The following is a 23,337-nucleotide window of genomic DNA, read 5'->3' on the forward strand; positions in this document are numbered from 1 at the left end:
ACTGGTTCGATAGCAAATTTCGACAACGAAAAGAAACAGCTTTATAACTTACAGTGCATTCACTTTCACTTTCTGATCTGCATATTCCAATTACATTCTCTCTCCCTACACACATAAACACACACACATATATATATAGCCCTAATCTTGCTATTAATGTCGGGCACAATCTATCTTTTAAACCCTGATTTCAGTCACACAAGGTTCTTCAAACATTTAACTCAAATGGTCGATTAAATTCTTGAATTGAGTTGGATCCGATCTCCATTGAATCAAAACAGTTGAATTTCCGTAACAATGTCTTGGGGATTGGGTTGGAAGCGACCATCAGAGATCTTCCATTTGGCGTTAGACTATGGTACCGAAGAACCTGTTGCGGATCGTAGTCCTCTGTCAACGTCGTCGTCATCATCGACATCGTCGTTGCAAAATGATGAGCTAGGGTTCAGAATTGATCTGGATTGGACTGCCGGTGATGACGAAGATCAGGTGGCGCTGAGGTTGCAATCGCAGCTGATGGTGGCTTTGCCTTTGCCGCAGGACACCGTTGTTCTTGAATTGAAATCCTCGGAGGAAGATGAGGGCAATGTCGGTGTGGATATGAAGGTTATAAAGCGGAGAGAGCCGCTTCGTGCTGTGACGATGTCGAGGGCCGGCGGCGCAGGGCAGCAGATGGATGGAATTGGGGTTCTCACGAGGCTGTTGAAGTCAAATTTCGGGACATCGGTCTCGGGTGTTGGGGATGGGGTGATGGGTTATGCGGATCATTGGAAGAGCGTCAGTGTGTTCAGCCTCTGTAGTTGTGGCTTGTCGGTAAGTGTTTACATCAATTTTATGATTCTTTAATTAATTTATTTTTGTTCTTATAACAGTTTGGTTGCTAACAACCTGAGGAAAATTTGAGAATTTTGAGTATACATTGATTATTTTTCCTGGAAATTAAATTGTCAACTCGGAGAAACCAAAATTTTGAATTGGTATAAATCTTGTTGGTTAGCATCGATACATGATTGAAATTGAATTTCTGGCTTTGATGTTCATTTCATATGCATTGATGCTGGTTAGTGCTTGAGAATGAGAGAACAAATGCTGGTTAGTGCTTGAGAATGAGAGAACAATTGAATATGTCAAAGAAAAAATTGCATTTTTCAGTATCATCTTTTCATGTCTTACCAGAATGTTCATTTAATCTGGGGTGTGAGTCATATTGCAATTGATCATGTAGAATGTCAAAGAAATTAATTTTAATGGTAGTTGAACCTAATGAACACTCCCATTATGTCTTCTTTAAACTTCTGGAGTCGTTTTTAGTTACTGTTGCCCCTCTCCCTTCTTTAAGTGGGTTCAATGACTAGAAAACAATCTACTAAAGGAAGCATCAAAATTTTAATGCTCCACTTTAGCATATAGTGCATGCTAGTACTTTTAGTCCGGGGGGTCTTCAATTTTGGTTTGGCTTCAAAATTCAAATCTAATCCCTCCAAGAAAAGTTGATGCTGGTAGAAAATATATGGTACTGCTAAGTTCCTTCATTCATCCCGAACAATTTTTAAAGTCATTGGTTAATGATAGCAGGTGTCGATTTTCTTTCAAGCCAGAGATTTGCTAAGGCTGTGATAAAAATCACACACCAGTTTTCTTAATTTTAAGTTGGTGTTTTTTCTTCTAGTGATGGGATTCCTAGGAATGTGTTTTGTTGACTTAAGATATGGAACATGTATTCAGAAGTGGATTATTTCCTACATCCTTGACAGAGGGTATTTTGAAAACAAGAGAGGGGTTTATCCTTACCAAGTGTGTGTTTTTGTGTCTTGGGGTGATTTCATAGTGTTCTTAGGATTAAAAGGGATCTTGAGAATTATTTACTTGTTAGGGAGGGTGTATTGTACATCATTCTTATAGAATTACATACGAAACCTCTTGCTGTGAATTCTTCCATTGTTCCTTAATCATTTCTTTTTGAGTTGCCTGTGGATGTAGGCTTTAGCACTCACTGACTTTCACTCCTGTTTTTGGTTGTATTTTCCCATATTTTTCTTTAGTCGTTTATTTGCATATGTCTGAAAATTATGATTGGTTGTATTTTTTGGAGTTTCTAGTTGTCAACAAGTCAATCGCTAATGTGTGGCAACAAGCTGTATGCAAATGGAATAACTATTTTATGTTGTTTGTACATAATTGAATTAACCATTAGATTATTATTATTTGTGTTCTTGTTGGCAGGTATTGCCAGTAGAGTTAACTCAATTGCCACTTCTTGAGAAGCTATACCTTGATAACAACAAGTTATCTATTTTGCCATCTGAGCTCGGTGAGCTGAAAAACTTGAAAGTTCTGACGGTTGACTACAACATGCTGGTTTCAGTGCCCGGTAAGCTAGGAATAATGTTTTATTTTATTTTTTTAATTTAGTAAAAAATGCCTTGTATTATGGAATTCTAGAACATATCTTCCATAAACTTATCTTGATTGGAAACTGTAAGCAGTTGAACTGAGGCAGTGTGTTGGACTGGTGGAATTGTCACTGGAACACAACAAGCTGGTCCGGCCTCTTCTAGATTTCAGGTCAATTCCTTAGCATATGAACATCTTTATTTGCCTCTTCTTTTTTTTTCCCTGAATTATTTGCCTCCTTTTTGTTTTACCTAGTTTCTTAATGAACTTCAATGTCTAGAATTTTATCCTAGGTCTAATGCTTCCTTTCAGTGTAATGGCAGGGCTATGTCTGAGTTACGTGTTCTTAGGCTGTTCGGTAATCCCCTTGAATTCCTTCCTGATATTTTACCGCTACACAAACTTCGTCACTTGTCTCTTGCAAACATTAGGATTGTGGCTGATGAAAATCTTCGGTCGGTAAATGTGCAAATAGAGGTATTGGACATTACATCAATGCTTGCAGTTTTTTTTCCCAGTTTACCTTTGTAAGTTAAAGATATACCTTTTCTGCGGGGTGACTGCAGATGGAGAACAGTTCTTATTTTGGTGCTGCTCGACACAAAATGAGTGCCTTTTTCTCTCTGATATTTCGCTTCTCTTCTTGTCATCACCCTTTGCTAGCATCTACCCTGGCAAAGATAATGGAAGACCAAGAAAACCGGGTAGTTGTTGGTAAAGACGAGAATGCTGTGCGGCAGCTCATAAGTATGATAAGTAGTGACAACCGTCATGTGGTATGTGAGCGCATTGTAGCTTTTGTGAGCGCATTGTACCTTTTATTACACTTTGTTTAAATATTTGTACTTTCTCTCAGGTTGAACAAGCATGCTCTGCTCTTTCATCTCTTGCTTCAGATGTTTCTGTGGCAATGCAGTTGATGAAATGCGACATCATGAAACCCATTGAAAGAGTATTGAAATCTGTTGCCTTGGAAGAATTAATTTCTGTGTTGCAAGTTGTGGTCAACTTGGCTTTTGCATCTGATAGTGCGGCTCAAAAGATGTTGACCAAGGATGTATTGAAATCATTGAAAATGTTATGTCCTCATAAAAACCCGGAGGCAAGCTGACAAATTTGTAATCATAATTTCCTTTTTATATTTTCCCTTTATATTCCATGGCCTTCTTAAACTTTCATCCTGCTTCAGGTACAAAGGTTAGCTTTATTAGCAGTTGGAAATTTAGCCTTTTGCTTGGAGAACCGCCGTATTCTTGTTACTTCTGAAAGTTTGCGAGAACTTCTTATGCGCTTGACACTTGCATCTGAGCCACGCGTAAATAAAGCTGCAGCTCGTGCTTTGGCAATTCTTGGTTTGTTTCTTTATATCGTATCTTCTGTATATTTTGAGATTGTTTGCACTTTAATGCAAATTGGTCTCTCCATTATGTGCCATCCTAGGGGAGAATGAGAATCTGCGGCGTGCTATTAGAGGGAGACCGGTTCCAAAGCAAGGATTACGCATACTTTCGATGGATGGAGGTGGCATGAAAGGTCTGGCAACTGTGCAGATTTTAAAAGAAATCGAGAAGGGAACTGGGAAGCAAATACATGAGATGTTTGACCTTATCTGCGGCACTTCAACGGGTGGTATGCTTGCTGTTGCTCTTGGAATCAAATTAATGTCGTTGGAAAAGTGTGAAGAGATATACAAGAAACTTGGTGAGAATACCGCATTAACAAAATGTCATTTCAACTGCTTGATTATTTTTTATTTTTTGTAATTCATTCCTTTTTGATAAAATGGTTCCTTAGGGAAACTTGTCTTTGCTGAACCTGTGCCGAAGGACAATGAAGCAGCTACATGGAGAGAAAAGTTTGATCAGATTTACAAAAGCTCGTCACAGAGTTTCAGAGTTGTTGTACATGGATCTAAAGTACGGAATACACTTTATTCTTTTCATTGCATTCCATGAAAAATGTTGTATGCCCCAAATTCATGGCTTTTTTGTGATCCCTAATAGTAAAAATCTCAAGAAAGTAGTTGTAACGTAATATTCTGGATTCTAGGAAATTAGTTTAATGATATTTTCTTTTATATGTTAAATACATTGGATATGTAACATTTGTGTTGCAGTGTATGTGTGCTTCTATTTTTGTATCTTTTACAACTCCACCACTCCCCCAAACCCTCCTGGGGCTATATGTCCTCATCCTTTGCTCTATGGTATTTTTTTTGTTAAGGTATTAATGGGAAAGGGCTGAAACCTGAGGCTTTGATGGAGAGTTGTGCAAGGTCTGTGATCTAGACCTAGGAGGGGGAGTGAATAGGTCTTGTAGAACTAATGACCTAAAATAACAACTTTTTGAGTTTGAAACTAAATGAACAGATTTTTTTCAAAACATAGCAGAACATAAAAAACCAACAATCCATAGCAATTATAAGCAGATAAAGAATAGAGCAATGAACACTAAAGATTTTTGTGTGGAACCCCAAGGGAAAATCTACCGGACCTATTCCAGGCAAACCAAAATCTTCTGTGTGAAAAAGACAGTACAACCAAGGTTAACAAAAAGATAGTACAACGTTTATACCCTTATAGGCGGAGATTACTGAAATACTCTTGAATGAAGCTTGTAATTCCTTCCTCGACCTTGGGAGGTAATAACTAACACTACTAACTTTTGAAAGCTTCTAACCTGAGCTAGAAATAAAAAAAGGTTACAGACTTTATTTTTGTTCTATGAAATTTGCCCACGTAGGTCCTATTGACCAAACAGATATGTTTGAATTGATGTAGTTAGATAATTATGAGTGTTCATTCTCTCAGAAATGTTATTATTCATTATACCCTGAAAAAGACGCTATCATGTATTGTCTTGCAGCATAGTGCAGATCAGTTTGAAAGGTTGTTGAAGGAAATGTGCGCTGATGAGGATGGAGACCTTTTAATAGAGTCAGCAGCGAAAAGTGTTCCCAAGGTTTTTGTAGTGTCAACTCTGGTCAGCGTGGTGCCAGCCCAACCTTTTATATTCCGCAATTACCAGGTTCCATACAGAGAATTTCTTAATTGTTTATGAAAAAAAAAAAAAAAAAAAAAAGGATCAAAGAGTTTTGTTTGATATTTACTCATCGTTACTCTGTCAATGGAATTTATAAATGTTGATATTTTGATAAGTTTTAGGTCTAGTATTGTTATTGCGCTTTTAAAACGTTTCTTTTTTCCCCCCCAAATTGTAGTACCCTGCTGGCACACCAGAGATGCCTTTTCCAATTTCAGAAAGTTTATCAACTAGTGGGGTAGGAACAGCTACAACCGGTGCTCAAGTTGGATATAAACGCAGTGCTTTTATTGGAAGTTGTAAGCATCATATATGGCAAGCTATAAGAGCATCATCTGCCGCTCCATATTATCTTGATGACTTTTCTGAAGGTATTCTTTTCCTGTGGTTTCGGTGGCTCATTAGTTGTAGTTTGTCTTTTTCCCTGAATTTTTACATCTTTACGTTGTCCTAAGGATTTCTTTCCTTCCATAATTCCTGCAGACGTATATCGCTGGCAAGATGGTGCTATTGTGGCTAATAATCCGACTATTTTTGCTATACGAGAAGCACAACTTTTGTGGCCAGATACAAGAATCGATTGTTTAGTTTCCATTGGATGCGGTTCAGTACCAACAAAGGTAACTGCAAATTTTGTTTTTCTGTGGAATTGTTCATTCTGATTTGTGGAGTATTATTATTATTATTTTATTTTTTATTTTTTATTTTTTAATTTTTATCTTTCTCAAGATTCAAGTATATCCTCATGGACTTGAAGATTGTGGTGGTAGTAATTGATTTATTTGGTGTGGTTGAACTTTTTTAATGTTGTACATTATTTCCTTGATTAATAAATACACCTGCTGTTTTAGGTTCGGAAGGGCGGATGGCGTTATTTGGATACTGGGCAAGTGTTGATTGAGAGTGCATGCTCAGTGGATCGAGTGGAGGAAGCTTTGAGCACATTGCTTCCTATGCTTCCAGATATACAATACTATCGGTTCAATCCAGGTGAGGTGTTCTTTTCTAGGAGTTACGCTTTAGCCTGTGTTGTAATAAGTTTGCTCCTTTGGTTAACCTTGAAATAGATTCCAGCATTCTTGCTTCTTGTTTTTCCAAATTTTATAGTTTATATACTTATATAGTAAAGAGCAGCCTTGTAACCTAGAGAAAGTGAATGGTGATAGCATCCTCAAGTAGTTGGGACTAACACTTACTTTTGTAGCTTTATGTATTCATTTGCACTTGCAGTTGATGAACGTTGTGATATGGAGTTAGATGAGACTGATCCCATAGTCTGGCAGAAGTTAGAGGTTGCAACAGAGGAGTACATCCAAATCAACTCACTGGCCTTTAAGAATATGTGTGAAAAATTGCTTCAGTACCAGCAAGATGAGAAGCTGTCAGACAATTTTAAATCTCAAAATTTCCCCAAAGGAAAGGCTTTAAATTCTGGTATATATTTCTAATTTCTCCATATTTGCTTCCTATCGGTCATGTTCTTTACAATGTCCTTATGGTTTAATTTTACATTCTTTTTGTTTTTTAACATTGATAGACGGGAACAGCCCCTCTTTAGGTTGGAGACGTAACGTGCTACTTGTGGAAGCTTCTCATAGTTCTGATTCGGGAAGAGTTTTCCATCATGCTCGATCACTTGAGACATATTGTGCTAGTAATGGAATAAGATTATCTCTTGTGAATGGGATATATGGAACCTTAAAGGCAGTACCAGGAACAACATTTCCAACACCTTTTACTTCGCCTCTGTTCACTGGAAGCTTTCCATCAAGCCCACTTCTATATAGTCCTGATGTTGGACCTCAGAGGTTGGGTCGAATTGATTTAGTCCCACCTTTAAGCTTGGATGGATTTCAATCTGGAAAAACAGCTGCTTCACCACCCGAGTCTCCTAAAGGACCGAAGCAGCTCTCTTTGCCAGTCCGATCATTGCACGAGAAATTACAGAATTCACCACAGGTTGGAATTATTCATTTGGCTCTCCAAAATGACACATGTGGCTCAATACTAAGGTGAAATTTTCCCTTTACTTTTTCACTTTTATATTGCTTTCACATGTAAGTGTAGTTTGACTGAATTCCTAATCTGCTGGATGTGTTCTCCGTAGTTGGCAGAATGATGTATTTGTGGTTGCTGAACCTGGAGAACTTGCAGATAAGTTTCTTCAGAGTGTTAAATTTAGCTTGCTGTCAATGATGCGGGGCCGGCGCAGGAAGGATGCATCTACCATTTCCAACATTTCGACTGTTTCTGATCTGGTTGCATTTACTCCATATTTTCAAATCGGATGTATTGTCCACCGGTATATAGGTCGTCAAACTCAAGTATGCATCTATGATTTCTTCCTCTTCCTTTTTGATAATCTCTTCATCAGTAAGAAGTGCAAAGCAACTGATTGTCATTCTTATGGTTTGTGAAGGTTATGGAAGATGACCAAGAAATTGGGGCATATATGTTTCGTAGAACAGTCCCTTCTATGCACTTAACTCCCGATGATGTTCGCTGGATGGTATGTCTTTGTATTCAGTTTTGATTTATCAATTATTCTTTGTGTTAAATAATGTTAAAGTTGGGTTCCAGTACACCCCTTCTACCACTTGTCTAGGTGGGATCAACACTTCACATTCTCTTGAACTTGTTTCCTTAGTAAGTTAGTTGGCCTCAGGTAGTACTAATATAGTAGTTACATAGACCCTAATAAAATTCAGTTGAAAAACAAACCAAATCAAGAATAAACCATTACAACTAGACCCATAAACTGAAACCATCTCTAGATTTACCTGGAAGTTCCTAAAATACCCATCAGAATAAAATACTAAATTAAAAGAAATTAGCCATTCTCTTTTTATATTCTTTCGTTCTTAGTTTCTTTTAGGGCGCAATTGGTCATCCATTGTACCCACTAGTGCCTTAATTGATAACATCAATATCCCATATTAGGAAAAACTTGACCTCGAGTTCTTTTGAAGTACAGCAATTTCGGACCTTTGACCTTGCATCCATTGCATCTTTTTGTCAATGTCATTGCACCATATCCGTGGAATCAACAAGGATAATCTTTGCGAGTTAACCTTTTCTGCATATGACTAATTTTTCTGTTAAATGATAAAATCTACAAGCAGGGTAACGAAGGATTTAACAGTATTACTTGTTTGCTTCTGAACACTAACCTTGGCATCCTTGGGTTTGACATTATGTTCATCATTTCATCTTGTGCTCTTGTACTTTTCTTTTAGTATGGCTTCAACAAAAACTGTTGTTTTCTTACTTGCTGGTCTATATAATGAGCCTTTCTAGGACTGTCATGAGATTGTCTTTTTACAAAGTACCCAATGTATATTTAATCCGTTGCTAACAATAATGATTTTCTCTTGAACTTCTCGAATCTTGTATAGCGCTTATGTGTTAGTCGATCCTATTACCATAATTTTGAATATTAGCATCTTGTTCGGCATTAGTCACTATGTTGGAAGTGTTTGATGCACGCCCAATAGAGATCTTGCTTGCTCTGAGATCAATTGATGTAGCTTGGAATAGAGAATACAGTGGTACAGAATGGTGGCCTCAATGAACACGGGTCGAAAACTTGCAAAATCTGGTTGCAGTGCAAGCTTTTGTAGTTTCTAGCATACCTTTCAAACTTCATGAGCCATGTGCTTAAAAACAAGATCTAAGAATAAAGAACGAGAATAAGAAAACAAACACTATCCATGAAATGTCACATTTTCTCTATTACAATCTTAGCATCGATACGTATACTCGGTAACTTGTTTTTAGTTAATTTACTTGGGACTCAGGTAATTTCATTTCTAAGTCACCATAACATAGTAATTAGTTGGACCTTAATTATAACTAGTATAAATAGCTCTGTTTCTGAACAGATTTGTCCGTCAGTAATGGAAATAACATTGGTGAAAATAAAGCCTGTCTCCTACTTTTGTTTCAAATAGAGGTAAGGTGGACCTTTTCTTTGACAGCTGTGCAAAGAAAGACCTCTTCCTCTCCACAAGCTGCTGCTGTTGGCTACAATCCCAGGGCCATTATAATTAGTACCTTGTAGTGCTATGCCTTCTGGGCAGTGCTACTATTGAGGTAAGGGGCAAAGGAGCAACTTGATGAATAACCATTTAATACATAATTTCACCCACTCCTTGCTATCACAATGCAACCATGCCAAATCAAATTTAAATCATTGCAATTAGATCCACCAAATCCGCTCCAAATACACTTATTAAAATAAATAAAATTAAATCAAAGTAGTCCTAATGGATCATCTATTGCACTCAAATTAGTGCCTTGATCTTGATCACTTCAACTCCCCTTTCCCTCCTATAAAAGTCCAGAACCTCTATCCTTCCTCCCTTTCTCCTCCCCACATCTTTCCTCTCATCTTCTCTCCCTCGAAATGGACCATATCCTCAAGTTCTTCTGTAGACTGTTTCAGGAGATTTTTTTTAATTTTTTATTAATGTAATCCAGAAGAGTTCTAATGTTATTTTTAAAGGGTAGATGAATCAAATTCTCCGAGAAAAGGGACATTGACCCACACAATCAGATGATCTACTTGGGAGAATTGCTTTCAATCCAGAGTAGTAAGTAATATGTGCAAAGTTCCTGAAACTTTGGGAGTTAATGTTTCTCATGGTACTCTCACCAATGACATTTGTTCCCTAGGGTCTCACTGTTAGCATAGAGTTACTACAACCTTATGAATTGCGGTACATTCTCTAGTTTGTGATAGAAACATCTTTAGTTTTGTAGTTTCTTAAATTATCTGACTCAATAAAGGTCTTAGAATCTTGATCTTTTTTGCCAATTTTTGTTTGGTAATGTCATGGGGATATTTTTCCCCGGGTATTATGGCTTTGTACCACAAGTTATATGAATGAGGCTATTAGTAACCTAAAAGTCAGTTCTTCAAAAGTATCACTGAATTTTCTTTCTGCTGATTTAACCATTGCATTGTATCTTGTTGAAACTTGCAGGCTGGAGCTTGGAGGGACAGGATCATAGTTTGCACGGGTACATGTGGGCCTACTCCATCTCTAATTAAGGCCTTCCTAGACTCCGGTGCCAAAGCTGTTATATGTTCTTCAGTTGAGCCCCAAGAAACGCCGTTGACAACATTCAATGTATCAGGTGAGTCTAGTGCTTTGGAGAATGGGAAGTTTGAGATTGGAGAGGATGAAGTAGAAGATGAAGAGGAAGAGCCTGCCAGTCCAGGGAGCGATTGGGAAGACAGTGAGCCCGAGAGAAGCGTGGAGCGGTCAACGCGGTTTTGGGATGCTGATGAGGAGGAACTGTCTCAGTTTATCTGTCAATTATATGATTCATTGTTTCGAGAAGGTGCGAAAGTCGATGTTGCCCTACAACATGCTCTTGCCTCACATCGGAAGTTGAGGTATTCGTGCCATCTCCCTGGTATACCATAGTTTGTTCAAAATGTATACAGAAATGAAAATCAAAACCACAAGAAGAAAAAAAAAAAACAGGAAAAAGAAGAGAAAATAATATAGATTCATGAGTAAAATAATTGATACAATAAGAGGGAACATTCAATTTTGAGGCTTGGGAATCAACATGTCTGTTATAATAAATGTCTTTAGTTCGTTGCACGTGTGTCTTTCTGTAGTATGTTTATTCAATGTTTGCACCACTCAGACCTGCATTTGAATTATTGTCAAAACCTTAAACTGATGGTTAATTTTTGGCTACATACTCTAAGAAAGGGTTGTTGGGGAAGAAAGTTCGAAGTTCAAATTGTTGTATATCATGTAGTATGTATTCCCTTAATCGAAGGTGTTGACACCTAATCTTGGGAGTTGGGGTATAGACCTAATACTTGGTATTATTCAAACAAAGTAATTTCTTTTGGATCTAACTACTCATACCTACACTTAATAGCCTGAATTTTTTAATTTTTTTTATTACTATGTACATTACAGTGTTTGATAGCTTGAAGTTCGAACCTTAAGGTGTAGAGCTAGAAATCTATTGCAAGCTGCAACTTTAAGGCCTCAAGCTCCATTTGTTTCGATGTAAATTATCTTTATCGGAAAATATTTCCTATTTTTAGGTAATATATATATATATATATATATTTATTTATTTTTATTTTTATTTTTTATTTTTTGGTATTTGGCGAAAGTTTAGGTTGAGGTTGAGTCTATCGGATGAGACGTGTAAAATAATTTCTTGAAATTTGATGAGTAAGTAATTTTTGTTAGATTTTGATATATATTTTTTCTTCGTAAATATATTTTATGACAATAAAAAAAAAAAAAAAAAAAAAAATATTTTACATCCAAACAAACTTAGCTAAAGAAAAATAATATAAAAAAATGTTGGGTTATTGTGTCACAAAAATAAGAAGGTAAAAAATGTATTTTAAGATAACTGTGCAAGGCAAACATGTTTTCTAAACAAAGGGAAAAGAAGAAGAGAAGGGAAAATATATTTGCATTTTGGGATAATAGGTAATGTGTGTATAACAGAAAGCATTTGGACCTCTTCCATTCTCTCTCTTCTTTTTCTCTGGCCTCTCTCTAACCCCAGCCGCCCCCTTCGTTCTATTCCTCTGTTTTGCTCCCCACCCCCTCCCATGGGAGTGGGGAGGTGCCGATCCTTGCCTCCCACCGCGTAATAAACTCAGCGTGTTGTAAATAGTCGTTCGGTGGATGGGTTTTTACGCCGTTTTGTTATTGTTTTGTTAAATCTGTTCTTGTTAGGCTTGTCTCTGGCTTGATGGGGTAGATCTGCTTTTTTGTTTTCGGCTAGATCTCCGATCTGTGTGGGTTTTGTGGTTTCCGTCTCTATGTGGGTTTTGTTGTCCCCGCCTCTTGTGCGGGGTTTGGAGGGTTTCTTCTCCGTCGGCGGCGCTTTGTGGATGTAATCTTGGAACAATTGCCTTGATGATGGTCTGACCTGTGGGTCACTTCCCTTGTTGCTTTCCTCTCTTGGTGGTGGTTTTCGCTGTTGCGTTGTTTCTCAGCAAATATGAAGCCCGTTCTTCAATTTTTCTTCTATTGTTTCATGATTTGTTTGTCTTTGTACGGCATCTACGGCGCTCTTTGTAGATGCCGTATGGATGTTTCTTTTATTGCCAGAATAAATAAATAAATAAAAAAATAAAAAAATGTGTGTGTGTGTAACATTAACAATTAATAGTCATTTATTAATATAAAATGTGGAATTGTGGATGGTTATTGACATATGCTTTTTGGTGGAAATAGTGTATTAAATTGCCCAAATTAAATAGGGCTGGGGTGGGTGGTGACTAGGTTTGCCTCCTTGATGTAATGTTTTGATATAGAAATACGTTGTTGAGTCGGTCCAAATATTGCTATCTTAATTTGCTGATGAATTAAGCAACAACTTGGTAGCATTTGGAATTTGGTTGCTTTCAGTAGCTAGAAAAGCACTATCAAATGTTAACTCCATAGGGCAGTGAATTCACATAGAGATTCTGGGTATTATCATGAAATACCTCCTCCTCGTAAATTATTATTATTATTTTTTTCAAATGAAAAGAAACAAATTAGTGAAGGAGAAAAAAATAAAAAAATCAAACCAACCTACCTTATTCTTAAATAATTTACTAGGTGAGTGTCCTTGGAGTAACTGTTTAACAATTGAATTAGTCAAGATAATTGGTTTTATTTTAGGATGACAGTTTTCTGTTTTTAGAAGGGGAAAAAAGGGAAAGAAAATAATTACAAGAATTATTTGGTTGCCTGTTTCCTAAAAATGGATTTCTAAGATTAGAGTTTAATTACCCCATCTCTAGGTAAATTTTTGGTGTTCTCTATTTTCAATTTTTATTGTTATTAAATTCTTTGAAAGAACAAACGCAACATGACCTGGATTACTGGTTCTTTAAATAAAGGATTAAAATTTTTGTAAGAACAAATTGAACACTCTGAGTTATTTGCCACGACAAAATAGTAGTAATAATAAATAATTATAATTATAATAACAAATAAGATAATTTATAAAATTGGGTTGATAGTCCCTTGTCTTCTCATTGTTAAATGTGGCGTGAAATTTGCCCCCTGCTATTATCATATTCTTAATCTTCATATTTTTCTTCAGAAAATCATTTATGTTCCAAGTAATTCAGTTCTAGTTTGTGAAATTTCCTTGGTGATATCAATTAGAAAACTGAGGTGGAATCAATGTATTCTAAATACTCATTAATCTAGATCCGATTTATAAATTCTCTAATAGCTCTGCTTAATCAGTGACTTCGGCTTTCTTTAAATGTCATCTCCTCTGCTATTGCTGGTACATAATATATGTCTATATTCATGATTAAAATTGCAAATTCCTCCTTTATTCATATCTAGCAATAATGACTCATTTCAACAAAAAGAAGAATAATTTTTACCCTCCTTGGGTAAATGTCTTTATTCATATCAATTAGCAATGATGAATCATTTCAACGAAAGAAGAATAAATTTTTTTGACCTTGTTTGTTATATTGATGTTTAGGTGACCTCCCCCCACCTCCTAAGCATAAAGAGGTAATGTCATGACTTGTTCATCCTGTGTAGAAATTGTTCACTTTGCATACTTTGCATACTCTTCGTGTTCACAATTTTTAAAATATATTTATATAATTAAGAATTGTCCATGTAAATAAGAGCCAACAACCACTTTCTCCGGAGGATGTGAGATGTAACAATCATCCCTTTTTGAACCCGGTTTTCTTGCTGGTCTGATAAAGGTTTGTGTACACTCCCCCATTTCTGATTGGGGATTAGCTCTAATACTATTTTTCACGGTTAGTCCATTTTGTGTAAATATTGTTCGCTTTGTATACTATTCGTACTTATAATTGATTTTTAAAATACGTTTATATAATTAAAAAATATCCACACGCATAAATATCAATAACTTTTTTCTTAGAGAGGTGGGATGTAGCAGATACATCTTTAAAGTGATAAATATAATATGGATTGCACGGAAATTTGAAAATTATTGAATGGCTGAAGCATGATCACTGATAAGACTATATAAAACTATTGCATTACAATATAGATGTTGATAAAATGATATCTCTTACCACTAGGAATTGAGTACCACACAATGTGCATAAAAGTGGGTTATATTCAATCTATTCCATCATCCCACTTTTAAAATATAATCAATTATACAAAAGTAAAAGGTACTAGAGAAAGCAAGAATAGCTAGGACCACCACACCTAAAAAGCGCTCAATTTGGTTCATCAAATAGGATACACATCAATTTTTCCCCCTAGCCAGGATCAGAAAATAGAATTTCACCTAAAGCTTCTTTTAGATCACCGCCTGCTCTAGACGGTATTAGTATAATGAGGGATGTTTTTTTTATCCAATTCAGAAACTTAAATTGTTAGGTGGAGCTGCCTTTTAATATTTTTCTCCATCCAAACTCGCAACATCTTTGTTGCGGTCGGATTATCCTGTCTACCCTTATTCCCAACGGCATGAGGACCTAGTAACGACTTGGACTCAGACACCATTCAGTTGGTGAGTGCTCGGCGTGACACCGGAAGAAGTACTGCTCTGATGCATTTACAACTTTTGTAACTTACAGGACGCTTATAATCTGACCTAAAAACTTAAACTATTATTGCCTCTAACCATTAGCATATTGGATATAGGTTTGTATTTTGATTGCGATAATTCAGGTGCAGTAATAACATTTCAGAAAACATGATTATCAATCTCAATTACAGTGATCATGATGTCAAGTGTCACATGGAAAAACAATTGCCATGACCCCAAGAATTCAAAAAGGCTGAAAGGTTAATTGATAGATAATCATAAAATCTTACAATTTTTCGGTTAAAGAGAATAGAATATATGATGATCACATCTCCTTTTAAAACTCCAATTATGCAATATCTCACGCTGTCCACTGTGAATAAAGCATGTTTATAAACTCATTATAAAGCAGAGAAGAAGAGATGCTCCAAACTCAAAGCAATCCTCCCAAACAGAAAGAGACACAAACCCACCACTCTTCTTCATCCAAAAACCTCAAATGTCACTTCAATCATGACCAAAAATGCTGTATAAAACCAGCACTATGACAAACAAGTTTTCTGAAGAAATGGCTGCAAACACTCCCATTAAGGTAGGCACGCGAGGCACTGTTGGATCGCTTGTCATGAAGGAAATTGAGTACTTCAGCAGGCTCCAGTTAGACCTTAAGCCTCGGGGGCAAATTATGGACATGGCTTCTAGCAGTGGGAATTTCTGGCCTAGCTTCGGATTCTTGTCAATGACATGGAGAAGAAAGAAGAGAAGAAGCGGCAGGTTCCTGCAGAACATCTGCTCCGCGGTTGAAGTTGCAGACAGCCATCGGCTGAATGGGGTTCGAGGGTTCAATTACATGAACCTCAAAGCTGACGTGAAGAAATTTGAGGTTTAGACAATGATCTTATACGTTTTTTTTCCACATCTTCAACAGTTTTAGACCCCTCTTTTAGTTGTATATAAAGCAAATTTGTCAGGGCCAACCATAGTGATCTGATGGCAACTTTCCTGACACTGTCTCTTGTTTTATTAGGTCCTTTTCTTGGGTACCTTGGTCATGGTATTGATTTTTCTCATCTCCTTTGCTTCATTTTTTGTTTATCCGAGAAAGAAACTCAAACATCGACACGCCCTTGTGGGATCTTAAACCCCCGACCTTCTATTTTGGTAGGTGAGAAAGTACTATTGGGTTACAGCCCTTGGCGGTCTGATGCCTTGTTTCATTCAATGATGATCTTTTGGTCATAATCTTTGTGGCGTAGCAGTATAATCTCAGGGGCTCAAATGTGTGCTTTTGGAGAACCTTTTCCCGAGAAAATTTGGTGTACCTGACATTTCATGATTTTCATTTCCCAGGTCATAGGGGAACAAATCATCCTGATTGTCCCAACTCTGACATAGCCTCTACCACCCTTTGTAGCAACTAGGTCTTACTATTGTTTGTTGGATTCAGGGAAGAAGCTATTGTTTGTTGAATCTTTCTATGGCTAATGGCATGCAGGAAAAAGATCGAACCAGAAGGCAGGAGCTATACTTAGAATATGTAGCAGTTGTGTATTTTCGAGGATTTACCTTGTTAGTTTCATGTCAGTTGGCTTGTACTGTTTATAATAAAACTAGCAGAGATGTGAGATGGATACAAGTAATACAACCAACTATTGTAATGGTGAACCTAAAAATAGAGATAGGTTCATTTATCAAACAAGAAAAGCTCTAATTCTGAGAAAAGGGTTGGCAACGTAAAGTACAAGAAAACACACACACACACACACACACACACACACACACACACACAAACACACAGATCAATACAAGTAGTACAACTACCTACAGATTATTGTCAAACATAATGAGCAACTCCCACAAGTTCAGAAGCAGTAAGAGATCAATAACTATAGTTTACAGATACCGCTCTTTTAAGATCGAATTCTGGACCATCCATAATTGAGAAGTAAAGCTAAAACCCATACATGAATGGCCATCAGAAGAGGATTTTAATTATTTGAACAAGCAAGAAGCAGAAAATTAAGATTTTCAGCATAAAACAAGTGATCGATGATAATCAAGAATTGTATCCCTCCAAAATTAAATTGTCAAACCCCAAAGATAAATAAGGCACAATGAAGCCTTGAATCAAAAGACAAGACTGTTTTCAGCCAGAATTTTGTTGCATTATATTGGTTGGATAAACAGAAACTCTACACTTGCAGAGGGGCAAGTGTGTGCTAGTTAATGTGTGTTATGCTGTTGATAATTAATCCCAATAATTCATTGCTCTTCAATGTCCAACAGAAGATCAAATTGAAACAAAGAGACCTATTGAAGTTCATAGGAAAAAAAAAAAAAAAACCCAAAACTAACTGCAACAAGAAAACAACAAGAAGCCACTGCATTCATAACGAGGTCAAGATCCTTCTCTGTTACCCTTTCACATTTCTGAAATTAAAACCAGGTGCTCATCGTGAGTGATAAAACTCTGTTTTCTGAGAAAAGAAAAAAAACTGTATTATATGTATACATATATTTATATATGCTCAAAGTTGCTAAAATATGTTTTCCTTCATTGTTAAAAAATGTGCCAAAAAGGGCATATTTCTAGTGCAGATTTTGTCCTTCATCTTCCACTACTGGTGCAAAATCTGCACTACATTATATAAAAGCTCTTCTTCATTTTTAACAGCCTGAACCCAATACTATGTGAATTCCTATATATTAACTTCTAAAATCGCAATTCTTATTATATTTGATAAATCAAAAATTTCAGGATCATGTATTAAACTGCTGATTGCAATATTTACATCCAATTTCACCTCTCCTTTCTTGCTTTAGTAAATGTCTACCACAAACCCTTTTATGCATTTATTTCACTCCCAGATTCATCATTTGGTAATGCTAAATAATCAAGAGCAATAACAACGTCACTGATCAAAGGTCGCGTGCTAGCTTCCTCTTGGAGACACATGCTTGCAACAGCAAGAGCTTGATACATACCCTTTAGAGGGTAATTTCCTTCAAGCAATGGATCAGCTATTAGTTCAAAATTTCTTCTGTCTTGTAATAGTGGCCATGCCTGCAAGACAGACATAAGAATCATCATCCGTGTCTGCTGTCATGAGCCATATACTATCCGGATATGAAACAAGGAAAAATGCTTTGACAAGATATGCAATTTCGAATTCATTTTACAATGAGAGGAATAGCATTGTTGAAGATCCTCAACCGTGAGATGTCATGATATGTAAATTATGACCATTCTTCCTTTTCTTTTTCAAGCCTTGGGTCACAGTTCTATAACTTGTTTTAGTTTGGTGTGCATATAAATTTATTTGAAAGATCAAACCCTATGCATAACATACCCAAGTAATCAGGTTGTGCTCCTCTGTTGGTCTCCTGGTATCAATAGCTCTCCTTCCTGAAATTATCTCCAGAAACACAACTCCAAAACTGTACACATCCGACTTAGTTGTCAGCTGACCTGTCAACGCGTACTCTGGTGCACAGTAGCCATAAGTCCCCATGACCCTTGTAGAGACATGGTCCTTGCCATCTGTTGGACCTAACTTAGCAAGTCCGAAATCAGACAACTTAGGATTGAAGTCCTCGTCTAATAAAATGTTTGATGCTTTGAAGTCACGGTAGATTATTGGAGGGTCGGCAGTATCATGTAAGTATTCGAGTCCTTCAGCTGCTCCTTGTGCTATCCTCATCCTAGTATACCAGTCCAGAGGCTTCTGCTCTGGAGGCAAATCTGATAAGCAGATAGTTCATATCAGTACTAGCAAAACTAAGCATTGTACCAAAATTTGTTGAGTAAAAACTAAAATGGTTGCCTCTTGTATCTGCTAATACATAGAGACAGTGTACCAATAGCTAGATATATATTACACCAAGTGAAGCTTAAGACACAAACTTGATGGTTCAGACTCGGCTCCTACACCAATATTTTTGAACAAAATTTTCAAAAGTTTTTCGTACATCCCTTTAGTTTTAGTATGCTGAAATAAACCTTGTGACATTATTGATGATTGCATTTGAGTAAGGCATGTACTTGCATTGTCTATAGTGGGGGTTGGTTACAATCTAATTGTACATTTAAGCAGCATATTCAGTCGAAGAAATCACAAAGTTTAAAAATTAGCATACCTAGAAGGTGAATATCCAACGATCTATTGGGCATGTATTCGTAGACTAAAATTCTTTGCCGGCCATCAGCACAGTACCCAATCAGATTTACAAAGTTTGGATGGTGAACAAGACTCGACATCAGAACCTCCGCTAGAAATTCTCTATTTCCTTGCATCCCATTCTTATCAAGTTGCTTCACAGCCACAGCCTGAAAAAGACGCAAAATAAGGTATGAGACTGGAAGAGGTAGTGTATGCACCTACACACACAAACACACAGACAGAAAGAGAGATACTTGATTTGTGCCCCCAATGTACCCTTTGTACACCCTCCCGAAACCTCCTTCTCCCACGAGCAATTCAAGATTGAAATTGTCAGTTGCAGCAGCCAACTGACGGAATGTGAAAACCTCAGCAGCACATTTTACATTTCCGAATTTAAGCATCTCCTTGGCCAGTTTCCTCTGCTTAATGCTACCTGCAAGTTGATTAGATGATGTCAAAAAGGTAAATATGTTTTTGGACCAGCAAACAAACTCCTACCAGCTAAAATTTAGAACCTTCAAAAATAGAAGATTGAACATTTCTACCCAACTACTTTTGGGGAAGCTGCACATTGACATTGGTTATGAAAAAACGAAAAGTAAAGAAGAACATCCATGAACATATTTGAATTTAAATACAAATATTTTCTCCGAATCTCCTTGAAAGAGAGTTACAATTCCAACATTAACTAGGCTTCAAATTAAGGCACTACATACACAAGTCTTCTTAAGTTGTATCGACAAAACCATTCTGTTAGGATGAAGAAATTATAATTAAAAGAACAATACAGTCATTTTTATTCATAACCAAAAGCATTCTGTATCTTCAAGACTTCAAATTGAAAAAAATAGAAAAGAAAAAGTAATTGAAAATCAATCAGAAAGTTAAACCAGAAGATGCTCCATAAAAAAATAATATAAATAGCCAAAAAAAAAAAATTCAATACGAAACATTGAAAGAAAATCAATCAGAACATTATGAAATTTGATCAACAACAACCAAGCGTTTTCCCAATTATTTGGGGTCGGTTAATATTATGAAATTTGATCATTTGCATAAAAATTAAAACTATCAAGAAATCAAAGAAAAACTTGCAGACAACAGACCTGATTTCTTTGAGATGTTCTTGACCAATTTGGCCAATGCTGCTTCATCATTACATTTCCTGGAGCTCTTGCACCCTTTTAAAAAACTCCTGGAACTTTTCATAGGCTTTATCTTGTTGGAATCGACAAGATCCACGCCGCAACACGAGAAAAAGTTCATCTGTTTCCTTTTAATTTGCAGCTCCCCTCAGGTTCAAATTTTATCAATACAACTTGAATTGAGGCATTGCAATGAAACATTACATTTTCATACCATGACCACTTTTGGCAGAGTTCATTTTCAGGCCTAAACAATACATGTACACAAACAACATACGAAGATTTTTTTTTTTTAATTTTTCTCTACAACATACGTAGAAAACTACGTATCAGTTGGCATTAACAAACATGGTAGCATGGGATTAACAAGTTATTTGAATGTTTATTTTGGTTGGATTGACATTGAAATTCGTTTGATTTGGACAGTTTTGCCACCTAAATTTCCGTTAAATTGAGCTGTTTTTAGCCCACTCTATCTTAGATGTGTAATATATATTATATTGTTTAAAAAATATATATAATATATATATTCAGGAAAAAAAAATTATATATAGAGAGAGATTGAATCTGGTTTGTGGTAACAGAAATAGATTTTTTGTTTGATGAGCCGGGTCATCAAATCCTTGCTAAATTTCTAAACAAAATTGTTCTTATTTATAATTTTTATTTATTTATAACTTTTATCGATCAAAATTTCAAGCAAACGTGCACACACTTGCACCACGCATACTATAATATTCTCCTACCAGGACACAATAATAGATCATACTATTTGGACTAACGTGGATTGGTGCCTCCACTGGTATTTGGAATGAATAAAAAGATATAAATGCATTTGTGGACTACTTTTTTTTTTTTATTATTGGAAGAACAAAAGGGGTTGGGACTGTATAATGAGATTGTGTTATGACTGTTACAATTAGGCCTGAATTAAGTTTGCATTAGCTGATTTATCCAACCTAAGCCTAAGGGACCGCTACTGGCTTAAAAATCTTTGGACGTCATTGGCTAAACCCTAGTCACTTCTTTTTTAAATTTAAATCTATTTTTTATTTTATTTATTTTATTTTTGGTCTTAACACCCCCAAGTCTAAGCAGTCGAGTGAAAAAAATTAAGATGGAAAAAATGTGATTCTGCGAGTTCGAATATGAAAAGAATAATGAAATTTAAGTAGAAGACTTGAGCCCAAGTCTCTGCGGAAACCACATTCGAATTGTTTACCATTTGAAACCAAGACAATGCCGGAGTCCCAACACTGTTGAGGAGACGGCATTGGTTTTTTTTTTTTTTTTTTTAGAATATCATTTTTTCTAGGCAATGTTTGTTACACAACGAAAAAAAATAAAAATAAAAAATAAATAAATTGGAGAATGACGACAAAATCCACATGTTCAACACAACGTTATAGCCAAATAATTGTAAGTTGAAGTCCCTTGCTCATCTTGTGGTTTATTTCTTAGAATGTAATAGTAATTCATCTCCTAGCCAAGATCAGGAAATTATTGCCTTGAATGTTGTGGATCCAAATGGTCCACAAATTAAGAGTTTTGACTTAACAAAATTAGAACACTATATAGTATGAAAGCAAACATTTTAAGAAAATCTAGAACCATACAGAATGTAATGATCGACAAGGTGTTTTGGAGATGGTACTAAAATGAGGTTGCATTCCACGGTTCAAACAAAGGAATGCGTGGTTTGAGTTGTGCAAGCATATGTAGAACTGGTGGAGCTAGTGGCTTGAGAATCCATACTTTTAGAGGTGATTTTGGTTTGGAATTTAGAAAATCTGAATGAATTGGCCACCCAAGATCGAATAAAGGCACTGCTAAACCGAGGAAAAACATCCCCTATTTTCTTAAGGGAGTACATGAAAGTTTCCATGAGTGATATATACAGAGGCACGTATGAAAATGCGAATATGGTGACAGGCAAGAAAGCAACAGTGTAAAAGGTAAGTCTTGTCCACTGTTCCTTGTTATGTATCATCAGGACAAGTGTTGCTGCAAATGACAACATCATCATTGAAACAGAGAAAATCAGAAGAGTAACTCCAAGCATTAGTTTTTTAGGAAGAGACTGCTTGAAGTCCTTTAACCGAAATGATGAGGTGATGATGGAGAGAAATGTCACCACTGATGTCAACGCGAATGTAAGAGAGAGTACATCAGTCATGGTGAAAATTACGAAGAAAGGATTGTTAAGGAGAAGCAGAAGACCAGTAATCTCGCTTGGACCTCCTGGTACCGTGTAGACGGCAGTAAAGGCAACAGTTGCAATTACCACAGCAACAAAGGAGCAATTCTCAGCAGTGAGCTTTAGCCATTCTTTGGCGTCTGCACTTCTGCAGTCTGCCCTTTAGAGTTTTAAGTGTTTGATGAAATGAGTTGTGGAGATCTTCTGCACACGCTGCACAAACATGGAATCACATGAAAAACTTTCCTTAGTACCGGCAAGTTAAGATTTTGAACTCTTATTTTGCTATTCATTTTATAGTTATGTTAAAAACACGAGAAGGTGCTTCAGGATGTTGGAAAAATTATTGGGACCCTAGGAGTTTCAAAAATGTAGCATCCCCCATCCGACACATCAAAGGATACACAAATGTCTGTTTCTATAATGACTATGCTTATAATGCAACTAAAGTGTATGTTTTTGTGTGCATCTGTCCATTAAGGAAGGGGACATAAGAATTGTACCTCGAACAAGAGCAAGTCCTCTTGCAGTCGCAAAGCAGGGCTTGGCATGTCTTCAGCTGCATGATCTTGTGCCTTTATTCCAACCATATGGAGTATGGAGTTCCCATTGTTGTCCATCTTTCTTATGAGCCTCATCATCGGAATTTCCATCTTCACTACAAAATCAAAAATATGTATTTGGTGATACTTGATAGCTACATGTAAAATGTTACGCCCTTCATCATCAGTATGCTCGACTGCTTGAGGATACGTGTTGAGGGTTTCTTCAACAATCTCTAAAATGCCTGCCTTAGTAACCAAAAATAATGGAGTTTCTGCAGTCTACCAAAAATAATGGAGTTTCTGCAGTCTCTCCGGTGCTCAAT

The 23,337-nt window shown here is 36.4% G+C and overlaps 3 protein-coding genes across 4 annotated transcripts; 2 read left to right on the forward strand and 1 right to left on the reverse strand.

Annotated features, from left to right (window-relative positions):
- Positions 1-21: 21 nt before the first annotated feature.
- LOC132308015 (phospholipase A I) lies at positions 22-11,051 on the forward strand. 2 transcript variants are annotated; one of them, XM_059805960.1, is made up of 18 exons: positions 22-813; positions 2,224-2,371; positions 2,487-2,565; positions 2,718-2,871; positions 2,961-3,170; positions 3,251-3,496; positions 3,584-3,746; positions 3,835-4,095; positions 4,189-4,310; positions 5,260-5,421; positions 5,615-5,807; positions 5,920-6,056; positions 6,288-6,426; positions 6,667-6,870; positions 6,974-7,448; positions 7,544-7,760; positions 7,856-7,945; positions 10,422-11,051. In XM_059805960.1, exons 1-18 carry the CDS (start codon positions 298-300, stop codon positions 10,866-10,868), a joined length of 3,963 nt encoding a protein of 1,320 aa, XP_059661943.1. In that variant the 5' UTR covers positions 22-297; the 3' UTR covers positions 10,869-11,051. The 2 variants fall into 2 exon arrangements, with proteins under 2 accessions (XP_059661943.1, XP_059661951.1); XM_059805968.1 differs by lacking the exons at positions 22-813; positions 2,224-2,371 and having other exon boundaries at positions 2,707-2,871.
- Positions 11,052-15,508: 4,457 nt separating this feature from the next.
- Positions 15,509-15,853, forward strand: LOC132278299 (uncharacterized). Its single transcript, XM_059780101.1, has one exon. It carries the CDS (start codon positions 15,509-15,511, stop codon positions 15,851-15,853), a length of 345 nt encoding a protein of 114 aa, XP_059636084.1.
- A 1,943-nt stretch (positions 15,854-17,796) lies between these two features.
- Positions 17,797-23,122, reverse strand: LOC132278304 (probable serine/threonine-protein kinase PBL23). The gene is made up of 7 exons (XM_059780104.1): positions 22,980-23,122; positions 22,144-22,629; positions 20,234-20,400; positions 19,379-19,560; positions 19,102-19,291; positions 18,315-18,706; positions 17,797-18,028 (listed from the first exon to the last, which is right to left on the reverse strand). The coding sequence occupies exons 1-7, from the start codon at positions 23,120-23,122 to the stop codon at positions 17,810-17,812; spliced, it is 1,779 nt and encodes a 592-aa protein (XP_059636087.1). The 3' UTR covers positions 17,797-17,809.
- Between the last annotated feature and the right edge of the window lie 215 nt (positions 23,123-23,337).

This window comes from Cornus florida, unplaced genomic scaffold, assembly GCF_030987335.1.
Source record: "Cornus florida cultivar Cherokee Brave unplaced genomic scaffold, ASM3098733v1 CherokeeBrave_3.0.0_Hap2_Chr01, whole genome shotgun sequence".
NCBI lineage: Eukaryota > Viridiplantae > Streptophyta > Magnoliopsida > Cornales > Cornaceae > Cornus > Cornus florida.

What these genes read in the sequence shown, in the direction of transcription:
- LOC132308015 (XM_059805960.1), top strand. Translation starts at nt 298, where the DNA reads ATGTCTTGGGGATTGGGTTGGAAGCGACCATCAGAGATCTTCCATTTG. An exon ending in CGGCCTCTTCTAGATTTCAG is followed by an intron (nt 2,566 to 2,717) that starts GTCAATTCCTTA and finishes GTGTAATGGCAG; the next exon opens with GGCTATGTCTGAGTTACGTG. An exon ending in TTGTTGTACATGGATCTAAA is followed by an intron (nt 4,311 to 5,259) that starts GTACGGAATACA and finishes ATTGTCTTGCAG; the next exon opens with CATAGTGCAGATCAGTTTGA.
- LOC132278299 (XM_059780101.1), top strand. Translation starts at nt 15,509, where the DNA reads ATGACAAACAAGTTTTCTGAAGAAATGGCTGCAAACACTCCCATTAAG.
- LOC132278304 (XM_059780104.1), bottom strand. Translation starts at nt 23,122, where the DNA reads ATGGAAATTCCGATGATGAGGCTCATAAGAAAGATGGACAACAATGGG. An exon ending in CTGCAAGAGGACTTGCTCTT is followed by an intron (nt 22,630 to 22,979) that starts GTTCGAGGTACA and finishes AAAACTCTAAAG; the next exon opens with GGCAGACTGCAGAAGTGCAG. An exon ending in TCACTCATGGAAACTTTCAT is followed by an intron (nt 20,401 to 22,143) that starts GTACTCCCTTAA and finishes GCAAATTAAAAG; the next exon opens with GAAACAGATGAACTTTTTCT.